General features: G+C 44.7%; 1 protein-coding gene across 10 annotated transcripts in view; it reads left to right on the top strand.

The window, feature by feature from the left end:
* The window catches only part of LOC112246641 (nuclear factor 1 B-type), a 95,511-nt gene that overhangs the window by 51,281 nt on the left and 18,905 nt on the right, over positions 1 to 25,325 (top strand). For 4 of the 10 annotated variants that reach the window (XM_042328409.1, XM_042328414.1, XM_042328412.1 and 1 more), the window contains exons 3-11: positions 8,739 to 8,789; positions 10,459 to 10,527; positions 12,022 to 12,142; positions 12,483 to 12,601; positions 15,284 to 15,415; positions 15,734 to 15,912; positions 18,216 to 18,357; positions 18,522 to 18,604; positions 24,375 to 24,463. In XM_042328409.1, the coding sequence (XP_042184343.1) occupies positions 8,739 to 8,789; positions 10,459 to 10,527; positions 12,022 to 12,142; positions 12,483 to 12,601; positions 15,284 to 15,415; positions 15,734 to 15,912; positions 18,216 to 18,357; positions 18,522 to 18,604; positions 24,375 to 24,463 (985 nt within the window). The remainder of the gene's footprint in view (positions 1 to 8,738; positions 8,790 to 10,458; positions 10,528 to 12,021; positions 12,143 to 12,482; positions 12,602 to 15,283; positions 15,416 to 15,733; positions 15,913 to 18,215; positions 18,358 to 18,521; positions 18,605 to 24,374; positions 24,464 to 25,325) is intronic. The other 6 variants (XM_042328410.1, XM_042328413.1, XM_042328411.1 and 3 more) reach the window with 4 other exon arrangements.

Here is a 25,325-nt window from a genome sequence, read left to right as displayed (position 1 = left end):
TTGATTAAAATACCTCTTATTTCAGTGTAAGAATTGTAATTACATGCATTCATTTTCAAAAGTGGACTTAACCGTAACAAGGTGACTTAAAAAAAAAGTTTGTTAATATTTGTGTATTAGTACATGGATATTTGTGGTTGTAAGGTATTTTAGATGTATTTCTGGATTGGATGGAATCCTATGGGCAAACAGCATGACACAATATGCCTATAAAGTATTTAAATATGTGAATATCAAACAACAGTATAGGTAAGTGTAAAAGCAGGTACAAAATTGGGGATATCCTCCTCTAAGTGGTGGGGTTACTCTTCGTTGAAACACAAACTGCAGATTGGGACTTAAAGAAAGGTAAATGGGGTTTATATACCCAATATTTCTTGACAAACCCTACTTAATCAAATAACTGTTGTTTTACAAAAAATCTATACAATTGGTCCAATTAATAAATAAAGTTTACCAGTACAGCACACCCATTGACTATACATTAGAATTAGCTTATTATCATTACTGAAATTAAGGTTCTCATTACTGAAACGGACCCAAAAGATTACGTGGTAATGAGAAATGTGTGTTTCGGTAATGAGAGGCCCTTAGCTCAATCTGCAAATAATAGGAGACAGCCGTTATGAGTCAGCAAACAATTGACCACATCACCAAAGCCCATTCATGCCTCCATGTTGGTAAGGTAATGGTTCTCTGACTTTTTCCCAATTTGAGCTTTTTAGCTGTTTCGGTAATGAGAAGGCAAAGCGGGGTTAAAGGGGTGTTTGAGAATAAGAACCTCATTCTGAAGGCATATAAGCAAATCAAATAACTTAACTAGTGCTCATCGAAGGATTACTCCTCTAAATGATGCATCATGGGAGTTTTTACAGAAACTTGAAAAGGTTTTACGGTAATGAGACATGTCCACAGACAGTGTTTTTACATAATAAATACTATAGTTTTATGTAAACTTCAACTAGTATACCATTTGTATGATTTATGGACAAACTACAGCAACATATTTAGTATTTTATTCAAATAAGTTAGATTTTTCTAAAGTAGAATTGTATAAAATGACCTGAGAATTCAATCCGGGCGCATTTTGATAATGAGAATGTGGGGTGAAAATGTACAAAATTCTGGTGATATTGTACAATATTTTTAAAAATAAGACACATTTTGAGAATTATAGTTGATTTTTGCAGCTGCATCATGATTGTGGAATTCAATTTGCTACAGACATGTTTAAAAGTGTTTTCATGAGAATCACGAGAACCCCCCCCACACACAGTTCCTGTAGCTGTCTGTGAATGCTTTTGCCCTGAAAGTTGTATGCCCCCCCCCCTCCTCCTCCACATCGCCCTCCTCTGTCTGACCCTGTCTGTCTGACACTTGATTCCTACGTCTCAAAACATGACAGTCCCACTGTCTCACTGTCTCGTGGGTGTGTGTGTGTGTGTGTGTGTGTGGGTGTGTGCGTGTTCCATTCAAACAAATCTGTGGTGTCTCTGTCGAATAAAAAGAAGGCAAAATGTCATTGTTCCTTCAGTCTTTTCAACTTTACCCTCCTTGTCTCTCCCCACCTCCCCCCTAACACTCCCACAAGCCTTAAATGTGTTCCTAGACAGGCTTTTTGTATCATGTCTGCAGTCGATCTAAAGCAAATGTAGCTGAATCTAATTAACATGATAGAAGACTTTATTTTGTCGTTGATATGCTACTTAGCTTTTGAGTTGCTCAAAAGCATTATAGGGGGGCATTTCCTAGAAGAATGCTTTGCTGTCTTCATATCTGTCCATTCTGCACACACAGTAAGATTTATACGTTTCTACACATTTACTGCTGTCTTCTGGGTCTGCGTTTGTATGGGCTCGTTTTACCACACATGCTCTCTAGGTATTGGCAAAGGATGAGTTCTCAAAATGGCCGTCAAACTTAGCATGTCTTCCTCGTCTTCTCTCCTCGATATTGGTCTCTTGGCAGACAGGTGTCGGCCTTCAAAGAACGTTATGATACGTTAGTGCATTAGATGCCAGGGTATGAGACTGCCATTGTGCAGACTGGCACACACGCACAATGGCCTCCCTGGCATGATAAGATCCTCCCTCCTCTGGGTAGATGTCCTCGCCCTATCTTTTGTTTGGCTTGTTTGGGTTGCGGCTCTCTCCGATAAAGGCCACTTTGTTTAGTCAACAAAACGGGGGAGAGAAGGGGCGAAAAAAGAGAGGGAGAGAGAGCGACAGAGGGAGAGAGAGAAACAGAGGGCCACTAAGAAGAGAGAAAGAAGGGAAAGAAAGTGTGACAAAAAAATGTGAAAATGGTGGAGGATTGAGAGATACCAGGTTAGATGTAGAGGACGATTTAGATGTGGAGAGGAAAGCATATACTATACTATACTGTTCTGACTAGATAAGAAATTGATACAGCTGACACAGTTCCTGATACAGAAAGAGAGATAAATGTAGGCAGGCACAAGAGGAGACAAAAGATATGAGATACTGTTACAGACCCAGAGACGGAGATACACAAAAGTATGTGGATTTGCCTATTTCAGCTCACCAGTTGCTGACAGGTGTATAAAGTTGAGCACACAGCCATGCAATCTCCTCAGACAAACATTGGCAGTAGAATGGCTTGTATTGAAGAGCTCAGTGACTTTCAACAAAATCAAGTCAAATTGTATTTGTCACATACAGTACATGTGTTTAGCAGATGTTTTTGCAGATGTAGAGAAATGCTTGTGCAGTAATATCTGACAGTATAATCGAACATTTTCACAACAATATACACACATCTAAAGTAAAGGAATGGAATTAAGAATGTATAAATATTTGGGCGAGCAATGTGAGACTAAGATATAGTAGAATAGAGAATTTCCATATGAGATGAGTAATGCAAAATATGTAAACATTATTCAAGTGACTAGTGTTCCATTAAGTGGCCAGCAATTCCAAGTCTATGTATATAGGGCAGCGGCCTCTAATGTGCTAGTGATGGCTGTTTAACCGAATTTAACGTGGCACCGTCATAGGATGCCACCTTTCCAACAAGTAATTTTGTCAAACTTCTGCCCTGCTAGTGCTGCCCGGTCAACTGTAAGTGCTGTTATTGTGAAGTGGAAATGTCTAGGAGCAACAACGGCTTAGTCGTGAAGTGGTATGCCACACAAGCTCACAGAACGGGACCATAGTGTGCTGAAACGCGTAACGTGTACAAATCGTCTGTCCTCGGTTGCAATACTCACTACCCAGTTCCAAACTGCCCCTCGAAGAAACTTCAGCACAACAAATGTTTGTCAGGAACTTAATGAAATGGGTTTCCATGGCTGAGCAGCCTCACACAAGCATAAAACCACATTGCTCAGTGCCAAGCGCTGGCTGGAGTGGTGTAAAGCTCGCCGCCACTGGATTCTAGAGAAGTGGAAACGCTTTCTTTGGAGTGATTAATCACACTTCACCATCTGGGAGTCTGACGAAAATGAATCTGCACAAAAAAAGGTTGAAACAGAAATGGTTTGTCAAGATCGGTGTGGAAGAACTTAACTGGCCTGCACAGAGCCCTAACATCAACCCCATCGCACAACTTTGGGATGAATTGGAATGCCGACTGTGAGTCAGGCCTAACCGCTCGACCTCAGTAATGCTCGTGGCTGAATGGAAGCAAGTCCTCGCAGCAATATTCTGACATCTAATGTAAAGCCTTCCCAGAAGAGTGGAGGATGTTATAGCAGCAAAGGGGAGGGACACACTCCAGATAAAAGCCTATGATTTTGGAATGAGATGTTCAACGAGCAAGTGTCCATGTACTTTTGGCCATGTAGTGTAGCTGTAAAATGCAGTGATGGAGCAACATTTAAGAGAAAGCTAGGATCTGGAACCTGGCCCACAATGATGAGGTCATCATGGCTAAGCCGTTAAGGATAAAAACCAGGAGCAGAGGAGGACACAGGACAAAGTCCGCACACACACACACACTCACACAAACTCACACACCATGACTATGTGCACCAGGATAGACCGACAGACAGATGGACAGCTTGCCTGCCCCTCTAACGGCTTGCTCCTCGGCCAAACTGGTGCAGCAGAGGGACAGAAAGTGTGGCCATATCAAATATTTACACTACACACAGCTGTATTGTTGAAATATTATGGGCCTAGCACTGCCGTAATTAGGCAATATTTCTACGTCTCTCTCTCGTTCTCTCTCTTCTCTCTATCTCTCTTCTCTCTCTTCTCTCTGTTTCCCTCCCTCCCTCTCTTGGGCCGCTGAGATGCGTCTTGGCTCGGGACCCATGCTTCTGGCAGCCACAGCTATACACGTGCACAGACCCCGGGTGCAGCAGTCTAAAATGGCTGCCAGGCGGCTTCTCTCTTCCCTCCCTGAAATGTCGACGTTGGTATGCATTTGCGGCGGCGTGTGTGTATGTGAGAGAGTGTGTGTGTGCTGTGGGATGTGTGTGTTTGTGGGATCAGGTAGGTGTACTGCAACGAGTGAGTTTGTAAAAGTATGCGACTGGTTTAATATACACAGTGGGGTGGGGGTGGACTGAGAGGTTCTTCGGGGAAGGTATGGGTATCATGCCAAACTAGATAAAGGAGAGTGCAAAAGACTGTTGGCGTGTTTATAATATCCAGGCAAGTGACACATTAGGGCTGAGAGAGAGAGGGCTGAGAGAGAGAGAGAGAGAGAGAGAGAGAGAGAGAGAGAGAGAGAGAGACGGGTAAAAGAAGCCTTCACAATAGCAAAGAGTCCACGTTGTGCCGTTATGCATAAGGTACGAAACAAACTCAGTGCATGTCAATGTCGGTACTCAGTACTCCCCACAATCCCAACGTGTCACTCCTCAGTCCTCCTCACTCAAATCACAGCCAAGATCCTCAAATCCTCTGTTTTGCTTTTTTTTTCTCCTCCTCCTTCTTTGCAAGCCCAGTTTGTTTGTTTAAACAAGTGGCAGGGACGGAGAGGAGCCAAGAAACGTTGTTTTTGGAGTGTGGCTGTGTGTCTCTGGTATCTTGCGTTGTGATCCGGGCCTTGCCAAACTCCCAGGGCAGAGCCAGAGCTCTACCTCGCAGACCGAGACCACGCTGTTTATTTACGGGTTGCTGGCACCTGTTTGAAGACGATTGGATTGGTCTTGGATTGGTCTCCATTTGGAAGGTTTGATGCGTCTTTTGGATGGAGATTGGAGATATTTTCTGTAGACGGAAGTCTTCACCCCTGTCAGACAGTTTATTTCTTTGTATGCAGACTTACATTTACACAGTATGCAATTGTACAACATATAGTGCCTTCAGAAAGTATTCGTACCCCGAGGCTTTTTCCACATTTTGTTGTGTTACAACCTGAATTTAAAATCGATTAAATTGAGATACTTTTGTAAATGTATTTAATTTATAATAAATTTGCAAACATTTCCAAAAACATGTTTTCACTTCGTTGATATGGGGTATTGTGTATAGGAGGAGGAGGGAAAAACGAAATATTTAATCAATTTTGAATTCAGGTTGTAACACAACATAATGTGGAATATGTCAAGGGGTGTGAATACTTTCTGAAGGCATTGTAGGCACTTTCCATTTTTCTAGTTAGAATAGCGGTTATTTGGAATGATTCCTTTTTAAATGTGTTCATGTGTTGATTTTATTATTAATTTCAAAAATATATATATGAATATTTTAAACCCTGGCCTGATCGACTGCTTCAACACACTTGAACTTGAACTGGAATTTGAACTTGAACCTGAACTTGAACTTAACTTCAAGCCCTCCATAACAACCTCCTACACCTCCCTAGCTACAGGTCAAGGGTGAAATGTATGTGAGATGTCAGGTGTTTTCCAGCTCTCAGATGTATGGTGCTCCCTCAAACCTCTGAGATGAGTTGACAGTAGATGCCATATGCCTGGATCCCACCTCAACTCTTCCAGGTGGCTCCTCTGTAGGCCTACAGTACTGTAGGGCAGCAAAGTGAAGATGCTGCTTCTGCTGCCTGGGTTCTTTAATTGCCATGACCATCTGGTCTTTTGTCAAGGCTGCCTTTTCACTCACAATGGTGTGTTCCATGTTAGACGAAACAGCTCCCCACCTGTTCTCTCACAATGGTCTGTTCCATGTTAGATGAACCAGCTCCCTACCTCCTCTTTCTCTCACAATGGTCTGTTCCATGTTAGATGAACCAGCTCCCTACCTCCTCTTTCTCTCACAATGGTCTGTTCCATGTTAGACGAAACATCTCCCCACCTCTCTCTCTCTCTGTTTCTCTGTCCCTCTTTCTCCCTCTGTAGCGCCCTCCCACTTTCTCTCCTCTCTCTCCCTCCTCCCCTGTCCCTCTGTCTGTCTCTCTCTTTCTTTCTCTCCTGGGAGAGGGCAATAGTTGACAGTTGTAACTAGACTGATGGATGGTTCTGAAAGTGGCATGAGGGTGGGAGGTGCCAGGGTGACTGGGTGGCAGGGAGCAAGAAAGGAGGAGAAACTCCCTGCAAACACTTACTGTATGGACGTGGTTCCACACAAACCGTTGGCACAAAAGCCCCCGACTGTGGCGTGTAACATAGAATTCGATCTCGTTATACAGTATTTTTATGGCGTGTCAGTCGAATAACAAATCTTCTTGCATGACGTGCCCGAGAAGTCAATGGCACCATACAGTTTTTTTGCTGCAATAATGTGAATTTCCATCCAGAGAGTCCTTTCTTTTCAGGTAAATGGTGGATTACAAGCTAACAAAAGAGACAAGCTAACAAACTAGTCAGCTTAGAAAAACAAGTTGCGCCCAAAAGAGCGCAAGCTATCGACATCAGACTTCCCTAGTGTCCTCTGTATCCTGTAGAGACAACTCAAAGTTGGGACTGTTCAGGGTTAACCACAAGGGGAGATATTTTTTGTTTAACGTATGGTGGTGTTGTTCCCTACCTATTTTGTCAGTGTTGAGCCACAGCCAAGAACATTCTGTTTTTGCAGTGCCGTTTAATGGCCATAAATCTTTTTTTTTCTTAACTTATTTTTTTCTCTCTCTCTCTCTCTTTCGTTCTCTCTCTCTCTCTCTCTCCTCCTTTACATCTACAATTAAGCTTATGAGAGAGGGACGGCTCTCCAGCAGCAAAAGGGAGTGTTGTGTTGCAAGGCGAGGATATCTGAGTTCACTGTCTCCCGCCTCTTGTCCTCACTTCTCCGCGTTAAAGGCGTAGGGCACAGGAGGAACACGTGGAGGGCGGCTGTGGTGAATCATTATGGAACTCAAGGCAAACACAGCCTGCCCATTCAGTGTTGTACTGTTGTACTTTTACCCCCTCGTGTGCTGCTTTTTCCCTGGATGGTTGGTTGAAGCGGGGGCTGATAGAGGGAGGGGGTTGGTGGGGGGGGGGGTCCTCCTCTCTTCCTCCTCTCTTCCTCTCCCATATGTTGTTGGCTTTTGGGTGACGGCGATGTCGCCCTACTCCGGTCGGCTGATGCTACAGTAGGCTTTGTGTGGAAGAGCGGGTGTGTAGTGTCGTGAGGAACTGGTGTTTATGTGAAATTTAAGTCAGCTCTTTGGAACTAATTTTCAACTGCAGACCTATGTTATATGATATGAACTAGTGTTTATGTTGTCGGTGTCCTCGCCCTCTGATATGCCTGGACTAGTTCCTCACTACTCTACACACCCGGTCTTCCATACAAAGCCTACTGTACTAGTTTTTAGGTGAAATGAAGTGAGCTCTTTGGAGCCACTTTCTATTGCTGACTGTATATGACATGGTCAAGTGTTTATGTTAAAAGCCAGGCTCTTGTGGGCATCGTTTGAATATCTGTTAGTGTTGCGTGGCGGTTCGAGCCGAGAAAACGGACCTGGCGGTTGGCGGTGACTAACGAGCATGGTGGCGGCTGAGGAACGCCAGTTACCCCAGCTTATCCTCTTCCCAAAGGTGCTGTAAGGTAACATCATCAATCAGACGAAGCGCTTGGAGGCTAAGATAGGCTACCTTATGGGGAGAATTCCTGATGTGTTTCAGAGTGTATCCCCCTCCTGTTGCGTGTGCTATGTGCATGCCTCTCTCGGGCCGGGGCAGGGCAGGATGGGGCAGAGGCAGACCATGTTTTCCCTAACCCAGGCCCTGTAAAAAGTCAGACAGAATCATCCAGTCTGTATGTGAAGGTCAGGAGAACGCTTCGCCTCGTCTTTAAAAAAAAAAAATGTTTTTACTTGTCTTATTGTTTCTTTCCACTTCTGTTGAGCACTTATTTTGTTCTGACTAGCTTTTGACTGTAGCCCCCCTTTTCTCTGTCTCCTCTTTTTTTCTTTCTTTAAACAACAGCAAATACCATTGCACATCTGGCTTGGTCTGTCAGGACTGACACGTCTGCAGACAAATTACGATAAAAACCTCAGACACATTCTAAGGAAGCTGAGGAGTATTCATTATATAATCTGCATGACTCCAGCTGATATTATGTCTAGGTTGAAATGAAATCTGATGACCAACAGCACCTTGCTTCTTTGTTTTTGGCCACCTGTCAAATTCAGGGTATTTTTGACGTGTCCTTATAGTAGTGGGTCATTGTATTGCTTTGGCAACACTGGGTGGTTACCATCCATGCCAAATAAAGCTCATTTGAATAACTTAAATTGATAGAAGAGTGCTGAACTTTAATGACCTTTGTGGTATTTAATGATCTAAGGTTCAATGAAATGACGTGGAACAGATGATGAATTGACGTCTGTGCCCAGTGGGATGGTTCTATAATACTAAGCATGGTTCTCTATCTGTGTTACAGACTCACAGCAGTCAGGAAGTCCCAGTAACAATGAGCCAGGCAAGAACCCAGGTATGTACCTGAACCTAACTGTCACGGTCCTCCAACCTCTGTCCTGTCAATCACAGCTCTATAGTTCCCAGTCCCCTCTCTGTACTTGATGTGGTCTCGACCTGGTAGATGATTCCAGAATCTGTTTATGATAGTTACTCTTTGTGTGTATGCTCTCACCTGGCATAATTATCTTTAAACAGGATGTGACCTTTCACAGTTATGCAGACCACAGCCATTGTAAGGTTTCTATGGAATTACAGATGAATTTAATCACCCTGTTGCAGGACAACATTTTAAACTTATCGTGTATCTGAGGTTTAAAAAGGCTTCTCAAGTTTGTGATTTCCACTTTGAAATTTGAGACTTTATTTGACAAAAAATGTATCAACCCACTACAAAAATGACCATTAATTATAATCCACATAATAATTCACAAATTAAGATCCTACATCTGTATAGACCAGTGGAGGCTGCTGAGGGGAGGACGGCTCATAATAATGGCTGGAATAGAGTGTAATGGAGTAAATGGAATGGTATTGTGTTTGATACCATTCCATTGACTCCATTCCGGCCATTATTATGAGCCGTCCTCCCCTCAGCAGCCTCCACTGGTCTAGACACCAAAACAAAACCGTTGTCAATCTAAGAGACAAAAAAGTTTGGGAAACACGAAGGCTAGACAGTTATGTGCTCCTCTGTAGTTCACTAGTGGATGTCTGAGGCCATAGTTCTTGTCCTTGCCAATAAGGGTTGGATAGCTAAGCTACGTCTAGTAGCCAGTCTGCTAGCTAGCCAAACAAAATGGCCACTGTTCCAAATCATCTCCGGCAGCCTGTTGCTGCTCTCCTGGACTGACCTGGACTATGTCATCACGGGCCAGGAATGAAAATAGAGCAAGAACGAAATTAGCTCCGTACCTCAAGAGTAGGTTCTGCCTACCCTGCGTGTGCGTCTCGCTGCCAAGTCAAACACTACGTTGAGCCAACGTTGAGCCAATGACTCAGGCCCTGTGAGGGCCTCCCTAGCTGCTCCCACTACAGTGCCACAGTTCCCCCTGTCATTCTCTGGGACGCCCGTTGGCTTGCATTGAGGAATTAGGAGGAAGAAAGCGCATTTAGCTGCCAATCGGAATCTAGACTCACGCCTCCCCCCTATGTTGTTGGCACACCCAATGGTCCTGCTCAGAACATCAAAGGTTGAAATGTCAAAGTCATTTTGGGTGTCAGTGACATGTCTGTCTGAATGGCTGACAGACTGACATTAGCCTAGTCACAGTTATGTTTGTTCTGTATCGCCGACTCCTATTGTCATGACAAACATATAAGCAGCACAAACTGATCTGGGACCAGGCTAGACTATGGGTCATGATAGATATTTTTCTCACATTCTGGGCTCCATACATATTGTACTTAAAAGCCTCCATGTTTCAGTATTGTCAATATTGCCATTATTCAGGCTGGAGCTGTGTTGGGTCATGTCGCTATGGTTGATGGGTAGATGATGGATGCTCTATTTTAGAATTTTTGCTCGTCCTGTGTCTCGTAAGCAGGGAATCAAGTAATGATTTATTACTTTAGCAACAGCTCGAATCGCTACGAATGTAACTTACTCTTAGTGACGAGAACACAAAGCATTGGGTTTAATGTTGCGTTGATATATTGTCTATCTGTGGTTTTTGTTTCTGCAGTTTACTTGGAAGACAGCTTCATCAAATCAGGAGTCTTCAGTGTTTCAGAGCTGGTGCGGGTGTCCAGAAGTAAGTATCGACTTTATCACCATCGCCCTCAATACCCCTTATCCTCATTGCCGATTCAAAACAGCAAGCTTCACAGTACAAAAACAGGAAATCCAGTCGAGCAAGTCTCCAGCATTAGAATACAACATGAGTGTGTGTACAGTGCACCGGTGTGTATGTGTGTGTGTGTGTGTGTGTGTGTGTGTAAGAGACTGTGTGACCGTGTGTGTTTGTATAGACTTGCCTGCCCTTTTTCCGAAACGATGACGGATGTTCTTTCAGGAATCGCTCTCCCCAGCTAGCTGAGGACAATGGTCCCCTCAGGCAGGATTTACCTGTATGGCTCAAGGGCTGTTGTGTTCTATCACATACCTATTGGGATGTTGTGTCCTGACCTCTAACATGCCTGGGGTACACTAAGAACTCACTGACACTGACATACAACTCGTGTTTTCTACTTAATGTTTTTTTTAAGCCCCTCTGTAATTTGTACTGCCATTTTTGATTTGTTGTTTTTCGGATTGCGGAGTAGACCTTTTAAGCCAATTGAAATTCAGTCAGTGCTGTGATTTTGCAGTTCTGAAAATGCACATTCAAATTAAAGTGTGAACAGGTGTTTTAGAATCATTGTTATTTTGTGCCTGGCATTGTTTGGATTCAGAAGTCAGGGTTGTATTTTCTTTAACAGATGGGGTTAAATGACTTTGGCTGGGAGACAGAGCAAGTGGTATCACACACAGTATGCTATGCCAAAAAGAGAGATAGAGAGTGAAGGAAATAGAGAGAGAGAGGGAGAGTCTCGTTGGCAGTAAATTAAAACACAAATGCCCTTGGGTAGCCTATGCCAGGGCTGCCGTGGGTTGCCAGTTCCAAGACTGCAGTGCTGGGGTTGGAGCTCGTGCCAGTGGTAAACCTCAGACCACAACAGACCCCACCACACACTCCAGTCTCTCGTCGAGTCCAAACCAATCTACCCACCCACCCACCCACCGCCCTCACAGGGCTACCATCGCAGGCGGCAGCTTCAAGAGCGGAAGGAGCTTTTACACAGTGCCCTAGTTAACACTCAGCTGTCCTCCCTGAAACAATATCCCTCCCTCGCGGTTGTCAACCACAGGGTGAAAAGAAGTAGACTTTCACACAGTGGTGGGCTGTGGTTTCTCAAAGCATAAGAGCACCATGAAAGTGAACTTCAATGCACTTATTCATATGTGCTTGACCAATTACAATAGGTAATTGAGAATGATCCAGCTGAGCATAGGACCAATCAGAGAGCTGATGTGTGTGTGTGTGTGTGTGGCCTAGTTCACGAATTTGCATTATGCTGGTGGAATGCAAAGGTTCAATGATTATCAGTCATGTGAGAGGGGATCATGTACACTGAGACCATTTCAGTGAAATTGTGGGCCATGCTCAAGGTCACATCATATCGAAATTCTAACAGAGCTTCAGCAGGCAACCAATCAGCAGGCCAGTGACCAGGAAGTAACCTCTTTTTCTCTCCCTACTTTTCAGCGCCCATTACCCAGGGGGCAGGGGTGAACTTCTCCATGGCCGACATGCCAAGTCAGCCGTACTACCATGACCTGAACTCCAGCGTGGGCCTCCATCGCTCCCTCTCCTCCCCGCCTGGCAGGTCAGTCTGCTGCAGGACCCTGCCTTAACCCCACTCTCCTTCTCCCGCATCACACCTTGACCTCTGAACTTTGAATGAGATGTAGGGGGGTGGATGCAAAACTGATTTCAGTTTTGTGTCAGAGGGGCAAATTGATAATCTTACGCCATCATGTACTTCGTACCATGTTTTGGCCATTTGTTCTAGTTCAACTTTATTAACGCCCACACATTGAGACAATACGTTAGCCGTAAAGATATGACATATTTACAACATCAAGGGGCAGTGACAGTAGATAGACACAGGGATCAGAGATCACGTAGAGTGTTGTGACTCATCATTTCTCCGCCTTCTTCCCCAGTAAGCGGCCCAAGACCCTCAACATAGACGAGAGTATGGAGACCAGTCCCACTGGCCCTGACTTCTATTCCTCACCTAGCTCCCCAGCTAGTGGCAGCAGGACCTGGCACGAGAGAGAAGGTGAGGTGAGGTGGTGTGGTGTGTGTGTGTGTGTGTGTGTGTGTGTGTGTGTGTGTGTGTGTGTGTGTGTGTGTGTGTGTGTGTGTGTGTGTGGGTGGGGGGGGGGGGGGTCTACAATATTACTGTTGAATAAATATGATAAGAACAAACAGGCTGGGTGAGTAACAGAATTGTTGACAGGAAATATCGTGACTGAGAACATGCCCCTGTTGATAAGCTCGTTTGGAGGGTTGTTGAGTTCTCTGGTAGTTTGGGAGCTTCCTCATTGCTTCCTGTTTTCTCGCCAATCTGAGGGAGTATTGGAGTGTTGAAGCAGTGTTAAAAGTTGCGATGTGAGTGGAATCTTCATTCTGGTAGCGATTTAATTGTGGAATGCAGGGTGGCACCAATGAAAGTGAGAAGCTAGACATGCTAGTGAGAGCTGTAGTAATTGTGGCTGTGAGCAGACTTAGCAGAGAACTTTATTAATAAACTTGTTGTGTTATTAGACTGCAAGATTGAAAAGGTCACGCTAGGGTTAACAGGTGTGTGTGTGTGTGTGCGTATCCAGGCACGTGTTTGCATGTGTGTGTGTGTGTGTGTCAGAGAGAGAGAGGGAGGTGGAGTGAGTGATGGGAAGGTGTGGCGGCCCTTGTTTGAAGCTAGCTAGGTCTCAGAGGAGCTGTCTGACTCAACAGGTGGCAGGCCCAGTTGGTGGGCCATCCCGTGCCTAGCCCTGCTAATGCCACTATACTGACAGGCAGCGAGAGAGAGAGAGAGAGAGAGAGAGAGAGAGGGTGTGTGTGTGTGTGTGTGTGTGTGTGTGTGAGAGAGATCCTCCAGGGAGGGGTGTATGTCTCATTACCTGGTCTCGTGGTGCAGGCCAGGGCCCGTAGCTTTTTTAATTAAGCCCTCACTGTCCCGTGTTTCCAGATTGTTCTCCTCCGACACACACACACAAACACACTCCCCTTCTCCCCCCAGGGCTCAAGCCCTAGAGTGGAAGGGAGAGGGACACCTCTCATCTCACTACCCTACGACAGATAAAACACTTAGGGTACAGAATGTCCCAACATCTAACAGCATAAGGTGTTTTTCCCCCCCTCGCTTCTTTAAACAAAACTTCGATGGGATTTACTGTTTTTTTCCCCCCTTCCTTCTCCCGCTGTGTTTGTGTTTTTACCTTTCAGTATCGGGGTGAACACATGTTGGAATGTAATGGCTATGGAGAAGAGGAGCGGAGAGATCAAGGAAATTCATGGAAAAGGACTACTCTGTAAAGAGGGAATAAAATAAACAAGTGGATTGATATTAAACTGATATGAGGCTGTCCAAAGTGCCAAACGGACATTTATTTGACATGCCTAGTCCGACAAAACCCTTTTACACTGCACATGGATTAGGCGCAATTCTGTTTTTTTTTTGTCCTCAAAAGTCAGCTCACTGAAATGTCTTTCACTGTTACAGCACAGCTGACGCCATGTTGTGGAGTTATGTATGTCTAGCCACTCCCCTTACATATTTTTGGGCACTGCTCTCAAATCCTCAGTCAGCAACTGGTTTGATAACGAACAGCTGTTCGCCATGAAGAAGAAGGTTTTTCATATCTATGCTCCGACGAAATGTGCTTAATCCTGGCTCCTCATACTAGCCCGGTGGTGCATTTCATAGCTAGATATCTGCTCGATAAGATTCATAGCCCTTTCGTCAGTCTGGGACACCCTGGCCTGAGCACAACCTGGTTTACTCGCTCATTTTTTGGGGTGGAACGTGAAGTAACAGAGTTCATCAAGTTAAATAATTTTGACATGCAACAATGTGTTGTTATCTAGGGATTCTAAGTGAATTCTAGGATTTTACATTGATCAGTTCCCAGACCGGTGTAACTTTTTTGTTAGAGAAGTCTGTTGTCGTAGACTTTTTTTCCCTCCAATTCTAGGTCTCTCTCCATAATTGTCCATCGTGTAATTCTGTCATTTTAGGAATTGTCGAGAATATATTTGAGCGAATGTTACACCACATAAGAACAAGTACAAAAAACAACTGTCCCAGACATCAATTCAACGTCTGTTCCACGTGGGAAGCGACGTTGATTCAACCATGTGTACAGTGGGGTGGTACCATAGTCTGAAACTCTTTAAAAAATGAAAGATCCATCCATTGTCTGAGGTATTGCTCATGTTGCTAAAAAAAAAAAAAACTGAAAGACTTAAGCTGCTTCCTTTTACAAAATTCTGAGTGGGGAATTCCCCTGGATTCCTGAGGTCTTTGTCCCTTTCCTGGTTTGGTATGAGTCACCATTTCCCTCTTCAGGTGGATTCTTCTCTATTGTGGGGAGGAAGAGAGAGAGGGAGGGAGAGAGGTAGGAAGGAAGGTCTTGCGACAGGCCGGGGACACTTGAGCTTGACCCACGGTCAGGGGAGAGCGGCTGCTGTCACAGAACATGAGGTCTCGGAGTCCATTCTTTTTCATGTTCAGTCCTATTGTCATACAGTACCTTGCATATAGGCATGAGAAAACATGTCAAAAGCAATCGCAAGCCTATACTATGAGTGCCATCACGCCACAGCATGGGAGTATGTTTGAAAGATGTCACAGCAAGAACAGCGATGCTACTTCTGTCAGCGTCTGTGCGCGCGGCTCTGTGGTTGCCAGGTAACCCACCCCCCTTGACCAGGTGTGTATGTGTTTCCTCTCCTCCAGACATGTCATCTCCCACCATGAAGAAGCCAGAAAAGCCCTTGTTCAGCCCCAACTCCCCGCAGGACTCCTCCTCCAGACTGAGTACTTTCCCCCAGCACCACCACCCCGGACTCCCAGGGGTCGGACACAGTGGTGAGTAGGCTAAGCACCTGCCCCACTACTAAGTCTAGACATGCTCATTCAGTGACCTACAGTGACCTCTACAAGAAAGTGATTGAACTGAAAGTGTTTTTTTGTCATGCATCCCCCTCAGCCTTCCCCCAAAAGTCCTTTGAATTAGTTAGGATTGTAATGTGTACATTTTTGTTCTCCATTAGTGTATTTTTCAATGGTTTGTTTTTCTCTCTCCCTCCCTCTCTAAATGTGTCTATCTGTCTGTCTTGTCTGTCTGTCTCCCCCTGTTTCTCTCTGTTTCTTCCTCTCTCCATTTCCCTCTTCCCATCCCCTTAGTTATATCGACGAGGAGCCCTCCACCCCACTCCCCCCTTCAGTTCTCGGCCATCTTGCCCCCTGCCCCGTCACCCTACTTCTCTCACCCCACCATCCGCTACCCGCCCCATCTCAACCCCCCTGACTCCCTGAAGAGCTACGTGCCCAGCTACGACCCGTCCAGCCCACAGAGCAGCCAGGTGAGTGTGAACTGCAGGACACTGGAGGGGAGTCGGGTTGGGCTACATTCCTATTTCACTTGTTTTATTTAAGAGAACTTGACTGTGTACAGTCTCTCTCCTCAGTAGGCCTAACTGACAGACAGTGTTTGTGAACAGGGATATGAGGGAGTTGACACAGGGTTTGATGGAGGGAGTTGACACAGGGTTGGAGGGAGGGAGTTGACACAGCATTGGATGGAGGGAGTTGACACCGGGTTGGATGGAGGGAGTTGACACAGGGTTGGATGGAGGGAGTTGACACAGGATTGGATGGAGGGAGTTGACACAGGGTTGGATGGAGGGAGTTGACACAGGGTTGGATGGAGGGAGTTGACACAGGGTTGGATGGAGGGAGTTGACACAGGGTTGGATGGAGGGAGTTGACACAGGGTTGGATGGAGGGAGTTGACACCGGGTTGGATGGAGGGAGTTGACACAGGGTTGGATGGAGGGAGTTGACACAGGATTGGATGGAGGGAGTTGACACAGGGTTGGATGGAGGGAGTTGACACAGGGTTGGATGGAGGGAGTAGACACAGCATTGGATGGAGGGAGTTGACACAGGATTGGATGGAGGGAGTTGACACAGGGTTGGATGGAGGGAGTTGACACAGGGTTGGATGGAGGGAGTTGACACAGGATTGGATGGAGGGAGTTGACACAGGGTTGGATGGAGGGAGTTGACACAGGGTTGGATGGAGGGAGTTGACACAGGGTCGGATGGAGGGAGTTGACACAGGGTTGGATGGAGGGAGTTGACTCAGGGTTGGATGGAGGGAGTTGACACAGGGTTGGATGGAGGGAGTTGACTCAGGGTTGGATGGAGGGAGTTGACACAGCGTTGGATGGAGGGAGTTGACACAGCATTGGATGGAGGGAGTTGACACAGCATTGGATGGAGGGAGTTGACACAGGGTTGGATGGAGGGAGTTGACACAGGGTTGAGGAATTGGCAGTGCCGGGTGACTTCTCAGCCAGGTTCTTAATCAAGTGTGAAGTTTAACCCCCCTCCATTCAGAATATGCTGCTGTTGTGATCTAAACACTCTTGAAAGTGCAGAAAAATCCCTTCATGCAATGACTGAATGCCGACCTAACTGAAATACTCTATAGGTCTATTTTGAAAAGAGCCTAAATGTAACATATACTCTGTAAAAACCACTAACTCAATATCCCAAAGAAAATCCAGGCCCTTTTTCACAAAACAAATAAAATTACAGAGGGTCATAATACAGTTTTTTTTTTCATGAACTTCTGATAAACCTGACAGAAGACTTTATACATTAACTGGGTACACACTAAAGCCTTGTGTCACTGTGCTGGGAGTGTGTGTGTGTGTGTGTGTGGGGGGGGCAGCCATAGAGAGATGAGAGAGCCGTGAGATATTTATGTGAGTTTTATATCCCCGCTGTTCTCACTGAAAACAATGGGCTCATAGACGAGGCTGGATCTATGCGGCCCGGGACTGTTACTTCAGACAAAACCACAGGGAACGATAAAGGCCGTAAATATTTGCCGTTGCCGGGGCCTCTGCTCTCTTTTGGCGGAATTACTGGCCCCTCTCCTCCACAGTGCTGGATGGGAGAAGGGGGAGTGTTTGTGTGTGTGTGTGTGTGTGTGTGTGTGGGTGTGTGGGTGTGCAGAGGAGGGCGTCTCGGCAAATAAAACAGCTCTTATAATCCCATGGACGGCAGCCAGAATGTTTTTATGCTTGCTTTAACTCAGATTATATTACACTCTAATTAAACATTCTATTCACATTTTTAAGGAACCCTGTGGACACAATTCTTTTTCATAAAGGCCTATTTGAGGTTTGAACTTGGGGCGCCGAAGAGCCCAATACACCACAGGCCGTCTCCCGCAGTCTGAAAGAGTAGCTCCCACTAGCTCCTTTTCTCTCTTAAAACACTAGAGATGATCTACACAGGCTATTTGGGCGGGGCTGTTCCTCCATACTCCTTTCTCCTTGGACCCCCTCCCTTCATCATCCTCGCCCCTACTATCAGCCCCCTTTCCTCTCTCTGTCTCACTCTCTCTCTCTCTCTCTCTGTGTCAAGTGAGGGCGACATTTTCCCACACAAAACAGCACTAAACTGACTGTGCAAACAATACTGTAAAACACACTTTACTGTTGTTTCTTTTCTTTAACGATTCCAAGTAATTTCAATGAAATTGACGTCTGTGCCCAGTGGGATTTGTCAAGTGGCCACAGTTTAAATAGTAGAGGAGTTGTCACTAACTGCCCCCTCTATTTTGTTTCCCTGTCTTTGCCCCCCCCCCCAGCCTAACAGCAGTGGCCAGGTGGGGAAGGTTCCAGGCCACTTCACCCCAGTCCTGGCCCCCTCTCCGCACCATGGCACAGTGCGACCCGTCTCTCTCTCCATGCCCGACACCAAGCCCATCACATCAGAAGGTGAGTACAACGGTGAGCTCCCTTTCCTTCTCTCTTCCTGGCACTGCAAAACCCTTCTGTGCCCCATTACTGTAGTAGTTTCCATGTTGCGCACTTTATAAAGAATCAATCAATGTAATATTTTCTCATTTTGTCTCTGTGTCTCTCTGTCTGTGTTTGTGTGTTTGCTCCTCCAGGATACTCAGCACCGGGCACCCCCACAGCCAATCGTTTTGTAGGACTGAGCCCTAGAGATCCGGCCTTCCTTCACCAGCAACAGGTGAGAAACATTACCACTACTCTTCCTTCACATCCTCTCCTCCCCTCTTCTTCCCTTCCTTCCTCTCAGCCTCTCCAGAAGGGATCTGAGACCACAGAGATATTTCATTCTATCTGAGAGTGAGACCTTATTGTCGGTTCTCGCACAGATGCACGCGGAGTCTGAGAAGTGAAACGATCACAGAAATGAACTGTTTCTCAAAATGCTCGCTCCAGTAAGTGACAGTAAATGCACTGTAATGGTATAGTTGAAGACATATACTCCCCTACGTATCTATTTGGACAGTGAAGCTAAAACTAATTTGGCACAATACTCCAGCGTTTTGGATTTGAGATCAATTGTTTCATATAAGGCGGTAGTCCAGAATGTCACCTTTTATTTGAGGGTATTTTCATACATATCTGTTTTCACTTATCTGATTTATTCGTGGCAACATACTTCGGAACAGCCAAAACAAACCATAAATGCATCCAACAGTCACAAACTTCATGTAGTCGTAGCGTGCAAGGAATATGGGACCAAATACAACATTTTTGACGACTTCAATACAAATAAATGAATTTGTTCAAAAATACTTATGACACCTTCAAATAGGGCGACTAGACACATGAAACGCTTTCATTTTTAAACGGCCAAATAGGTCAGCAGGTTAATACCCTCAAATAAAAAGGGACATTCTGTACTGTCACCTCACATAAAACATTTGATCCCAAATCCAAATGCTGGAGCATCGAGACACATTGAAATGTTTTAGCTGTTGTTTGTTTTAGTGCTTTCAGAAAGCATTCACACCCCTGGACCTTTTCCACATCTTGTTGTGTTACAGCCTGCATTTAAAATGGATTCAACTGTGATGTTGTGTCACTGTCCTACACACAATACCCTACAATGTCAATGGAATTATGTTCTTAGAAGTGTTTAGATATTAATAGCAAATTAAAAGGTGAAATGTGTCGAGCCAATAAGTATTCAACCCCTTTGTCGTGGCAAGCCTAAATAAGTCAAAATGTGCTTAATAAGTCACATAATAAGTTGCATGGACTCTGTGTGCAATAATAGTGTTTAACACATACAATTATCTGTTAGATCCGACAGTGAATTTCAAACACAGATTCACCCACAAAGACCAGGAAGGTTTTCCAATGCCTCACAAAGAAGGGCACCTATTGGTAGGTGGGGGGCAGGTCTTGAATATCCCTTTGAGCATGGTGAAGTTATTAATTTGGATTGTGTATCAATACACCCACTAGCTGGAGAGGAAGGAAACCCTTCAGGGATTTCACCATGAGGCCAACGGAGACTTTAAAACAGTTTCAGAGTTTAATGGCTGTGATAGGAAACTGAACATGGATCAATATGTTTTATTTATTTCACTAGGCAGAACAAATTCTTCTTTTCAGTGACGGCCTAGGAACAGTGGGTTAACTGCCTTGTTCAGGGGCAGTACGACAGATTTTTACCTTGTCAGCTCGGGCAAGTTGTCAGCTCATGCATCAGGTTTGCAATAAGGCACTAAAGTAAAACTGCAAAGAAGGTGACAAAGAAATTAACTTTATGTTCTGAATACAAAGCGTTATATTGGGGCAAATTCAACACAACACATCACTGATTACCACTGTTCATATTTTCAAGCATGGTGGTGGCTGCATCATGTTATGGGTATGCTTGTCATCAGCAAGGACGAGGGATTATTTTAGGATAAAAAGAAACAGAATAGAGCTAAGCACAGAAAATAATCTTAGAAAACCTGGTTCGGTCTGCTTTCCAACAGACACTGGGAGACAAGTTCACCTTTCAGCAGGAAAATAACCTAAAACACAAGGCCAAATATGCACTGGAGTTGCTTACCAAGACAACATTTGAATGTTCTTGAGTGGCCTACAGTAGTTATAGTTTGGGTGTGAATTGACTTGAAAATCTATAGCAAGACTTGAAAATGTCTATCTAGCAATGATCAACAACCGACTTGACAGAGGCTTTAAGAATTGTTAAAATAATAATGTGCAAATATTGTACAATCCAGGTGTGCAAAATTCTTAGACTTACCCAGAAAGACTCACAGCTGTAATTTCTGCCAGAGGGGATTCTAACGTGTATTGACTCAGGGGTGTGAATACTTACGTAAATGAGATATTTCTGTATTTCATTTTCAATAAATGTTCAAACATTTGTAAAAACATGTTTTCACTTTGTCAATAACGGGTATTGTGTGTAAGACGTGTCAGCAAAAATGATCAAATGTAATTCATTTAGAATTCAGGCTGTAACACAACAAAATGTGGAATAAGTCAAGGGGTATGAATACTTTCTGAAGGCACTGTAAATACGTAGGGGAGTGTTTGGGCACCTTTTTTTTACCATTCCACATACTCTATATAATTCATATTTAGAAATATCTTTTTACCTAATTATTTTCGGTATGGGGCAGGAAGTAAATAGAAGTACAGTAATATGATGAGGGTGTAATGTGCTCTACACTTTTCTACAAATATTTTGCTGTAAGCCAATAAGGCATCACAGGCATATATAAAAGAGACCAGCATTCCCTTAAATGCAATTTGTTTAGCTTCATTCCGTAGTCCATTGAAGAACAACATAATGGTTTCAAAAGCAAGTACAAAAGTAAGAATGTGCACACAAAGACAGACAAATATGTCAATTACTCCTCCGTCGTGGTTCGGTACCTATTCAAAAATGTGTGCTGTTCTGCACATGCTGTTCTGAAAGTCACAGTATTCAGCCTGAGACATGTGAACAGACAGTGTACGATACAGGCCAGGGCCGGACTGTTTGGTGTTGTTGGCGTCGAGCGGTCGTCCCGGCGGCCAGACCAGGCAGATGTGGCCGCTGAATTGTGTGTGAGGTTAGGAGCATTGTGGTTGGCGAGGGTGGAAAAATGAAGGCTTGGAGCGCTAGTCTCTCCTCATGAACCTCCCCCCACACACACACACACACACACACAGACACACACACTCACACACGCTGGTCCGAGGCCAAGTGTTTTCAACCATGCTTAATTTAATGCATCTGCACGCAGCTACATAATAATCAGTGGTTTTTCTTCTACTCTGTTCCTGTTGAGCGTAATGACAAAAGCCCGGCCTGTATTTCCCTGCAGCTTGGTAGAGCAGGCAGAAAATGTGCTGTTTTGTTAACGATGCTATGCTTCTCTGTAGCTGGGAGGACTCTTTTGGACAGCGTGTGTGTCCATGCGTGTGTGGAGTTTATGTGCCACATTTTTTAGTAGCCTTGCTGCTTCTGTCAGTGAACTCACTAAACAGCAGCTGAACCCAATCCTGTCTCATCGGCCGCTAGACTAAATAAGACCCCTTTTTTTATTTGATAGATCTCTTTCATTTGTTTAACATGTATTTAACCAGGTAGGTTAATTAAGAACAATAGTTTATAATATTCTATTTTTAGTATAGTTTACATAGTATTCTTTACCCTAACACGGCCACTAAATACTGAATGAACAGAAATAGACCTGGAGGAAATACAATGCAATAGCCATTCATCATGCTAATCTTATATTAGTCAGGCTTTGTGTGTGTGTGTTCTGTGGTTCAGGATGATTTAAACCGACGAAGCTAGGTCTTTTAACCTGTGGTCTATGACACTAGGCCACTGTTCCCCGTGGAGTAAACAATGTCATAGATACTCTCCCTTTGTTGTTATTGTCAGTCACCCCGGCTCTGGGTAATTATTTGGTGGAGTTATGAGATGCATTGACACTTTTCTCCGGTGTGTTTTAAGGCAGACCTTTGTTCTGAGGCTGGTTGGGTGGAGAGAGGAGACGTACGAGGTGGATTAGTTTCACCGACTTAAGGTGTCGTGTTTCCGATGCGGTCACAGGCGATATTCCAGAGATAAAGTGTAGTCAGAAACCCCGATGTCCCCAGGGCCTGTTCTACAACCCCCCCCAAAAAAACACACACCTTCCACACCCCTCCTCCTTCCAAACAACAATTCCTTAGTGGAAAATCGGTGAGGAGAAAGAAGAAGAAGAAAAACCCTCTGATTCATGTCTTCTCCTTGGTTAACCCTTAAAGGGACTGTTCCTCCGCCTTGTGCTCCAGTGGGAACGTTCGGTGATCAGATGACATTTGGTATTATCTAAGGCAGCCTGCTAATCCCCATTCTGCCTGCATCTGTTTTTGCTAACGTTCCCCTAACGTTCCCCGGCGACGTCTTCCCTGTCCCTCCTACCCCTGCCGCTGCGACCTGGCAGTGCCGGCAGACAGATGGCGAGCCCCCCTAGAGGAGTGCTGGCAGGCCTGGCACAGAGAGTGTGGAGGAGGAGGAGTGGGTGGGGGTGGGGGTTTGGTAGAGCGTCTGGACAGCCAGTGCGTTCTCTATGCTCAAAGCTTTGTCAGAGCAGAGCAGCAGACTGCTGGGTAGTGTAGAGGCAGTGTTGGTGTGCTGTGTGGTGTGTACAGCATCCTGGCCTCTGTTACTAGTAGAAGGATAAGGCTGGAGACTTAACCATTCACTGCTGGTAGTAGAGCCTTGGTGTCGGAAGAATTAGTCCATATGATTTTTAAGAGATTGAGTGACGGCATCTGTTCATATCCTCCTTTGTGTGTGTGTGTGTGCGTACGTTTTTTGGGGGAGTTTGTTTTTACCATTGGCTAGTTAATTCGGCAGATGCTTCGACATTTTCGATACGCACAAACACAAGAACTAGAGGAAATCAGTCGTTCACCTCCAGATGTAGTGCAGCAGTGGCTAACCGTTCAGCGCGGCTGTGTGTACAGGTGGCTAATGTTATCGACCATCCCTAAGTGGGTTTTGAATATTCAGTGTGTGAGGATATACTGTATGATTAAACCATCTTAAGAGCTCTTCAGTTTGCCACAGCGGCGGGGAGATTGCTCACGAGGCACTTTTTCACAATGCATTACCAAATGGATGTGTTGATTGTGTTGACTAAAGGTGCAAGGTTAGCTGGGTATTGGCTGAGATGGCTCTCCACTGGATCGTGGATACGTGCGTGTGAATAATGCATGGGATAGGAGAATGTGGGATTCATGTGTGGTGGTTTTGTGTAAGTGTACATTAAGGTGTGTGTGTGTGTGTGTTATTTTTGTAGAACATTAGAGACAAGCCAGCAGCCCTTATCTTACCTTCTACAATCTCATCTAGCTACCTGAGTTTCACCATAATACTGCTACTTCCATATGGCGGTAGTTACACTAGAATATGTCTGCTATAAAAGACAGAATAGGCCTCAATGAGGCTTTATACAGAGCAGCAATGGATAGCACATAGTAGCCAGTAACAACACGCATGCAACCTGTGGAATGCATGGCCCCATAGGCTAACCATAGGGAACTACTGCCTTATACAGTAGCTGAATGACTGCCATTTTGACATGACTCACATCCTGTAAACTAACCCCTTCTTTGCTTCCAGGTCAGATTAGAAACGTAGTACTAATTGTGACGGAATTCTCCCATGCTCTTTCCCTATATTCTAACTGTAGAACGATGATCTAATGTTACTGAATGATAATGACTGTCGTATCATATGTGTTTATGTTTAGGTTCAACCAGATCTGTCATAGTTTGGGCGCAGGCCTATTTTGGGCGCAGGCCTATTTTGGGCGTAGGCCAGTTTGCTCTAAGTTCTCTGCTTTAGGCTTTGTTTGCATGCATGACTTTGTTTCCCTAGTCACATTGTATAGTAACTTTGTGTAAGTGATATCAAAGTGAGTTGTGAGAGTTTGTGCTACTGGCTACGTGTCTGACTGCCAGGTTTTAATTGACAGCTGAGGATATGTGACTGGACCATGAATCAAAACAGCAGGCATTATGGCCCCAGTGGCACTGAGGATACTTTGGGGATTGCTTGGCAAAGGTAACGTTTCCATTATTTCAAACAATCTCTCTATCAATTGTCTGCAAACTGTCTGATGAAGCACGCACGTGCACATACACACACACACACACACACACACACACACACATATATATATATATATACCGTGTAAGTATTACCAAGTTCATTCATACCTTGATTAAAATCTACCCTTTCAGATGTTCAGACAAAGGGTTCAACCCTCACCTTTCTGCATTCCTTTCATTGCTGCCACCACAACATACCCATAAAGAATGTGCACAATCTGTTGAACATCACTCACTATCCCAGTCGGCTCTAACCCTCCGCTCATTTGTTGTAGATACAGTGTAGTCATTATGATCATTCATAGACTGCCAGAGGAATGTCAACCAAGCAATAACAGTGCCAAATAAGACCTTCAAGGTATTTGGAGTGTGTTAGGTCCTTGATACAGTAGGATTAACCTTACCTGTTCACTTGTGTGTGTTACTGGACATTATCAAGGGGTATTCTGCTATCGTCTAGCATGTCTGTGTATACTACACTCTGTGACAGGGTTCTGCAGACTTTATTTGTCTGACTGGGTCTTAGATTTATGGGAAATTATTTCTCCGTCCAAAGAATAGCAGGTCACAAATGGTTAACCAGTGATCCCTGTCTTTCTTTCTTTCTTTCTTTCTTTCTGTCTTTATCTTTCTTTCTCTCTCTCTCCCCAACACAACACATATTTATCTTTCATTTTTCCTCCGAGCCTTAGAAAGTCCTTGGGTTGGATGGGCTTGTGTGTCACGGAAAGTTAAGCACACATAAAACATCTGTTGGAGGCCTCGGCGGTGTGACAGCTCACATAAATAGTATATCTGCATCCCAAATGGAACAC

The sequence above is a fragment of the Oncorhynchus tshawytscha genome, linkage group LG10 (assembly GCF_018296145.1).
Source record: "Oncorhynchus tshawytscha isolate Ot180627B linkage group LG10, Otsh_v2.0, whole genome shotgun sequence".
In the NCBI taxonomy this organism is placed as follows: domain Eukaryota; kingdom Metazoa; phylum Chordata; class Actinopteri; order Salmoniformes; family Salmonidae; genus Oncorhynchus; species Oncorhynchus tshawytscha.
This window is presented reverse-complemented; position numbering and strand designations above follow the sequence as displayed.